The 6,572-nt window shown below is 73.6% G+C and overlaps 1 protein-coding gene across 2 annotated transcripts; it reads right to left on the bottom strand.

Annotated features, from left to right (window-relative positions):
- Window positions 1-198: 198 nt before the first annotated feature.
- On the bottom strand, window positions 199-6,517 carry LOC135287801 (anti-Muellerian hormone type-2 receptor-like). 2 transcript variants are annotated; one of them, XM_064401014.1, is made up of 14 exons: window positions 6,274-6,517; window positions 6,041-6,187; window positions 5,283-5,465; window positions 5,102-5,191; window positions 4,616-4,725; window positions 4,028-4,252; window positions 3,357-3,471; window positions 3,116-3,276; window positions 2,529-2,676; window positions 2,323-2,459; window positions 1,663-1,818; window positions 979-1,015; window positions 561-889; window positions 199-480 (listed from the first exon to the last, which is right to left on the bottom strand). In XM_064401014.1, the coding sequence occupies exons 1-14, from the start codon at window positions 6,284-6,286 to the stop codon at window positions 439-441; spliced, it is 1,893 nt and encodes a 630-aa protein (XP_064257084.1). In that variant the 5' UTR covers window positions 6,287-6,517; the 3' UTR covers window positions 199-438. The 2 variants fall into 2 exon arrangements, with proteins under 2 accessions (XP_064257084.1, XP_064257083.1); XM_064401013.1 differs by having other exon boundaries at window positions 561-1,015; window positions 4,616-5,191.
- Between the last annotated feature and the right edge of the window lie 55 nt (window positions 6,518-6,572).

Here is a 6,572-nt window from a genome sequence, read left to right as displayed (position 1 = left end):
GTGAGGTAGAATTGTGTGTGAGGAGCTGTGGGGCACTGCAGGGCAATAGGAAGGGCTGAGGCGCAATAGGAGGGCTTGGGGGGCAATAGGAAGATTTGGGGGGCACGGGGGCAGCCCCCACCCCACCCCGGGCAGCATTGGGGTTTGGGTCCCCCCCACGCCCAGCCCCCACCGGCGCCAAGGAGACGCAGACACACCTTGGGGTGTCCCAGAGCTTTATTGGGGGACAGCCCGGGACCCCCCGGGAGCAGGGCATGGGCGGCACGGGGACAGGACGGGGGTCCCGGGGGGTCCCAGGTGATTCTGGGGGTCCTGGGGGGTCCCGGCTGGTCACAGCGGTCCCGAGAGGTCCCAGGTGGCTCCTGCTGGTCCCAGGGGTTCCAGGAGGTCCTGGGGGGTCCCGGGTGATGCTGGGGGTCCTGGGGGGTCCCAGGAGCCTCAGTCGGAGCTGCTGGAGGAGGAGGAGGAGGACGAAGAGCGCTGGGGGGGGGACAGCAGAGCCATGAGCCCCAGGGGGGACTGGGGGTGACCCCCTGTGTGCCCCCCCAGGTCCCCCCCACCTTGTGCCTCTTGTGAGCCTTCTTCATCCTCTTCTTCATCTTCTTCGCCGCCTTCTTGTCCAGCGCGGGGGGGAACGAGGGGAGCACCCCCGGGTGGGGCAGCACCCCCGGGTGGGGGAGCACCCCCGGGTGGGGGGGCTGCGGCAGGGGGGGGCCCAAGGGGGGCACCGAGGGGGCCGGGGGCGGCCCCGCGGGGTACGGGGGCTGCCCCGGCCCCCCCAGCGGGTTGGGGGGCGCCGCGGGCGGGGGGTACACGGGGTTGGGGGGTGGGACCTGGGGGGGGTACGTGGGGTTCGGGGGGTACACGGGGTTGGGGGGGGGCGGCTGTCCTGGGGGGGGAGAAAAGAGGAGATTGAGGGGGGGTCTGACCCCGGGGGGGGTCAAGGCAGCCCCCCCATTTTGGGGTGTCCCCCTGTACCTGCACCCGGGTTCCACATGCTGGGAGAGTCCAGGACCTGGGGAGGGGGCACGGGGGGTGAGCGGGGACCCCCCAAAGCCCCCAGCGCTGTGGGGACCCCGCCGGCACCCAGAGGAAACTGAGTCACGGGGTTTGGGGGGCCCCCGGGACTGGAGCGAGCCGGGCGGGGGGGGGCTCGGGGGAGCCGGAGGGGTTGGGGGCGATTTGGGGTGCACGGGGGGATTTGGGGGTGCGGGGGGGGGTCCCTGGGACTTCGCTCCCACCTTCGCTCCGGCCGCGGCCCCTCCCGGCAGGAAGCGGGGGCGGGGCTGGGCCGGGCTCCTCCCAGGGGCGGGGCCTGCTCCTGACCCCACCCACCCCCTTCCCGATCCCTCCCCGGGCCGCCCCGTGCCTCAGTTTCCCCGCATGTCCCCAGTGGGTTCCCGGTGTCCCGTGCTTCAGTTTCCCCGCATGTCCCCGATAGGTTCCTTGTATCCTCCAGCCCGCCCCGTGCCTCAGTTTCCCCGCATGTCCCCGATAGGTTCCTTGTATCCTCCAGCCCGCCCCGTGCCTCAGTTTCCCCGCATGTCCCCGATAGGTTCCTTGTATCCGCCAGCCCGCCGCGTGCCTCAGTTTCCCCGCATGCATCCGGTGGGTTCCCGGTGTGCCCTAGCCCGCCCCGTGCCTCAGTTTCCCCGCACGCACCTGGCGGGGGGCGGTCCCCGGGCCGGGGTCCCCCGGGGCCGGTGCGGGCCCCGCGGCCAAGCGCTGGAGCCGCTGCAGCGCCCGCTCGGCCGAGAGCCGCGCCTCGGGGTCCGGGTCCCAGCAATCCTCCAGCAGCTCCGGCAGAGCCCCCCCGGGCTGCGGGACCCCCGCAGGTGACACCCCGGGGTGCCACCCCCGAGCGGGGACAGCCCCCGCTGCCCTCAGCGCCATGGCTGGGCATCGGGGGGGACCCTGGGCAGCGACCCCCCCAAACACCCCCGCCACCCTGGGACCCCCCCGGGTTTCCCGAGTCACCCTGCCACCCTGGGACCCCCCGGGCACCCCCGGGTGACACCCAAAGCAGGGGCAGGGGCACCCTCAGCACCCCTGGGACCCCCTGGGACACCCAAAGCAGGGGCAGGGGCACCCGCAGCACCCCTGGGACCCCCCGGGCACCCCCGGGTGACACCCAAAGCAGGGGCAGGGGCACCCTCAGCACCCCTGGGACCCCCTGGGCACCCCCGGGTGACACCCAAAGCAGGGGCGGGGGCACCCGCAGCACCCCTGGGCACCCCAAACCCTCCCGGGCACCCAGGCAGGGACCCCCCCCGGACCCCCGGGACCCCCCAGACTGCCGGGGGCGCCTGGGGGGGCTCTGACCTGGGGGGCGCGGTGCCAGGCCGGGGGGATCAGCGGCCGCCGCCTCTCGTCGGCGGCCAGGCGCCGCAGCTGCGCCCCGCTGGGGCTGGCGCCCAGCTCGGCCTCGTAGGCCAGCCGGAACGGCGGCACCGGGGCTCCTGCGGGGCGGCCGGGGGTCAGCGGGGCCGGGGGCGGCGCGGGGGGCGCGGGGGCTCGCCGGGGCTCACCGGGGCTCAGCGCCTGGCAGCGGGACAGGATCTCCCAGAGCAGCAGGCCCAGCGCGTAGACGTCGGCCTGGCGCAGCGCCCGGCCCCAGGCCCGCAGGTCCAGGCTCTCGTCCAGGATCTCGGGTGCCAGGTACCGCTGGGTGCCCGCCTGCACCCGAGCGGGCCCTGAGCTCGGGGCACGGGGCCACCGGGGCCACCGGGGCCACCAGGGCCACAGGGACCACCAGGGCCACCAGGACCACTGAGGCCAGCAGGGCCACCGGGACCACTGGGGCTACCAGAGCCACTGCGGCCACCAGGGCCATCAGGGCTACCAGGGCCACTGGAGCCACCAGGACCACCGGGGCCATCAGGGCCACCAGGCCAGGGACAGGCTCGTGTGGGCGCATGGGCTCAGCTGGCAGCCACAGCCCACAGTGCCAGTGACATCTGGGGTGCCATCCCCAACCCAGGGCTGTCACCTTGTCACATTCCCTTCCCTTCCCTTCCCTTCCCTTCCCTTCCCTTCCCACCCATGGATCCCATGCCATGCCATGCCACCCACGGGTCCCCTGCCACCCCAGCCCAGGCCATGTCACCGCTGTCACCTTGCGGATGGCCACGGCGTGCCGGGAGCCGGCGCTGTCCTGGGCGCGCGGCGGCAGCGCCAGCGCCAGCCCGAAGTCGCCGATGGCGCAGGTGCCGTCCTCCCGCACCAGCACGTTCTGGCTGCTCAGGTCCCGGTGCACCACGCTGGGCTTGTACAGCCCTGGGGACAGAGCGGGGTCACGGGGGGACAGGGCGGGGGACGCCAGGGGTGCCACCCTCACCCCGGGGTGCCACCCTCACCGTCGCGCCACAGCTCCTGGTGCAGGAAGGCCAGGCCGCGGGCCAGGGACAGCGCCAGGCGCACGCTGCCCGCCCACGTCCCCACGTGCTGGCCCAGGAAGTGGCGCAGGGAGCCCTGGGGACACGCGGGGGACACGGCTGGGGACGTGGGGCACCCCCCGGGCTCTCCCACGCATCTCCCCCCACCAGGCCCCCGTCCCCACCCCTGTGCTCCCCGACTGTCCCACGCACCCCCTGAGCCCCCTCAACCCCTTGCACACCCCCGAGCCCCCCAAACCTGTTACCCCCGAGCCCCCCAAACTCCTGTTATGCCCACCGCTGTTGCCCCCCATACCCCCAAACTCCTTTTACACCCCCCTGGTCCACCCTGAGCCCTCCAAACTCTTGCTGCCCCCACCCCTGGTACCCCCCCGAGCCCCCCCCAAGCTCCTGTTCCCCCCCCGGGCCCCCCAGACTCCTGTCCCCCCCGGTCCCCCGCAGCCCCCCCCAAGCTCCTGTTCCCCCCACCCCTGTTGCCGTCCCATACCCCGAAACTCCTGTTTCCTCCACTCCCAGTCCCCCAAGCTCCTGTTCCCCCCCCAATCCCCCCAGTCCCCCCAAGCTCCTGTTCCCCCCCCGGGCCCCCCAGACTGCTGTCCCCCCGGTCCCCCGCAGCCCCCGGGGGGACCCACGGCCGGGTAGAGCTGCAGCACCAGGAGCCCCCCGCGGCCGCGGGGCCCGGCCGCGCGGGTGTGCAGCAGCCTGGCCACGTTCTCGTGCTCCATCAGCGGCAGCGAGTGCACGGCGCGCTCGGCCGCGAACCGGCTGCCGGCCCCGGCCGCGAACGCCTTGATGGCCACGGGCCGCTGGCGCAGCGTGCCCCGCCACACGGCCGAGAAGCGCCCCGACTGCAGCACCTGCCCGGGGGACACGCGGGGACAGGGACACAGCGCGTCATACGGGGACACTCGTATCCGGGCACCTCTGGGGCTCCCCGGGCACCCCCAGCGCTGCTGTGCCCCCCCTGGGCTGATGCCCCCTCTGCCGTGGGTGTCCCCACATCCCCTCCCCGTTTGGGTGCCCCCTCCCAGCGTCACCTGCTGCCCTGCCCTCCCACCTGGATGGAGCCGTGGGTGTCCCTTCCCCGTGGGTGTCCCTCTCCCGTGGGTGCCCCTCTCCCGTGGGTATCCCTCCCCTCGTGGGTGCCCCTCTCCCGTGGGTGTCCTTGCCCCATGGGGTCCCTCTCCCGTGGGTGTCCCCGGCCCGCGGGTGCCCCGCACCTGCAGGAAGTGCAGCGCAGGCAGGTCCGGGCTGGGGGGCTCCGGGGGGACCCCGATTCTCCGCCCCCCCCGCGGTGACTGCCCCGTGCGGGCCCTTGTCCAGCGCAGTCCTGGATGGGGACACCGGGGACACCCCCATCGGGGGACCGCCCCCACAGGAACCCCCCAAATCAGGGACACGGGACCTGGGGGCTCCAGGGACCGACAGCCCCCCCTCGCCAGGCGGGGGACACGGGGAATGTGGCATCCCGGGGTGCTCGGGACACGGGGGACACCCCACCCGGGACACCCCACCCCGAGGGGTCACAGGGACACCAGGGACACCCCGCCCCAGCGACACAACACTTGGGGACACCCCGCCTCCACCCCGGGGACCCGCACTCCGGGAACACCAGAGATGTGGCATTTGGGGACACCCAGGGGACATCGGGTAGGGGGTGGCTGCGCCCGGGGGTCCCCCCGTCCCCGCCGTGTCCCTGTCCCTACCGAGGACGCCCAGACAGGTGAGGAGGATGAGGAGGAGGGGGCTGGCACCCAGCAGCCACAGGGTCCCCGCGGAGCCCCCCCGGCCGGGCACTGGGGACAGAGACTGAGGTGACACGGAGCCCCAGCGTGGTGGGGACACTTTAGGGGATCCGACGGCTTCCCCAGTGCCCGGGCCCCGTACCTGGGCCCTGGCGGGGCCCCCCGAGCCCCCCGGCCGTGCCGGTGCCCGCCGCGGTGCCGGTGGCGTTGCCGTTGCAGAGGTGGCCGTGGCACAGGCACAGCAGCACGGAGCTGCCGGGGTGTCCCGCGGGGCTGGGCGCGCACGTGGCCGAGGGACACGCGTCCCCCCGGCCTCCCCAGCAGCCTGGGGACACGGCACGGTCACCCCGGCAGGGGACAGGGGACAGGTGGGACCCCCTGTGCAGGTCCCCCCCGCAGCTGCTCCTCCCCAGCGCCGCTGCAGCCGCTGCTCAAGGCCAAGGCCGAGCGCAGCCGCTGGGAGGGACCAGAACCTCCCGACCCCCCTGCTGGGACCAGAACCTCCCCAATCCCCCCCAGCCGGGATCAGCCCCTGCTCCCCAATCCCCCCGGCCGGGATCAGACCCCTTTTTCCTTCCCGAGACCCCCCAGGGCAGGACCAAAGTCCTCAATCCTGCCCCAGCTCCTTCTGTTCCTCTAAAATCCCCCGGGGGCAGGACCAACACTTTCATCTCACCCCAAAATCCCCCCGGGGCAGGATCAACCTCTCCATTTTACCCCAAAATCCCCCCGGGGCAGGACCAACCCTTCCATCCTACCCCAAAATCCCCCCGGGGCAGGACCAACCTCTCCATCCTGCCCCAAAATCCCCCCGGGGCAGGACCAATCCCCCGCAGCACCGGCCGGGGCAGGCTGGCAGCGCAGCCCCCCTTTCCCCGTGCCCGCTCCCGGGGGTCTCACCCTGCACCAGAGCGTGGCTGCGGTTCCAGATGCCGACGCAGCACTGCCCGGGGGGGCAGCGCACGGCGCCCGCCGCGCCCCCCGCGCCCCCCAGCGCGCCCCGCACGCTCGGGTGCTTGTAGGACACGCAGGTCAGGTTGAGGGGACCTGCCGGGACACGCTCGCACAGGGGGGGGCTTTGAACCCCCCCAGAAATGCCCCCCCAGCCCCGGCTGTGCCCCCCCAGCACCCACCTGGGCGCCCCATGGGAGCCTCTGCGGGGCCGATGGGGAGAGGAGCCGAGCAGGAGTAGCAGCAGCAGCAGCAGGAGGAGGAGGAAGAAAAGGAGGAGGAGGAGGAAGGTGCTGCCCCCGCATCAGGGAGGAGAGAGCCGGGGTGTCTGGGGGGGCAGCCAGGCCTGGCCCCTGCCCTGCGTCACCCAAACACAGCTCAGTGTCCCCTGTCCTCATTGCTGCCACTCTGGGACCGACTGCACCCCCAAAACCGGCCTGTGACCCCCCAAACACAGCTCAGTGTCCCCTGTCCTCACTGA

This window comes from Passer domesticus, chromosome 31, assembly GCF_036417665.1.
Source record: "Passer domesticus isolate bPasDom1 chromosome 31, bPasDom1.hap1, whole genome shotgun sequence".
In the NCBI taxonomy this organism is placed as follows: Eukaryota; Metazoa; Chordata; class Aves; order Passeriformes; family Passeridae; genus Passer; species Passer domesticus.
Note: the sequence above shows the minus strand (reverse complement) of the source record. Positions and strands in the feature narration are given on the sequence as shown.

Coding starts and splice junctions, on each gene's coding strand:
- LOC135287801 (XM_064401013.1), bottom strand. Junction 4,253..4,615: donor CTGCGCTGCACTTCCTGCAG/GTGCGGGGCACC, acceptor TCCCCCGGGCAG/GTGCTGCAGTCGGGGCGCTT. Junction 1,016..1,662: donor CGGGGACCGCCCCCCGCCAG/GTGCGTGCGGGG, acceptor CCCCCTCCCCAG/GTCCTGGACTCTCCCAGCAT.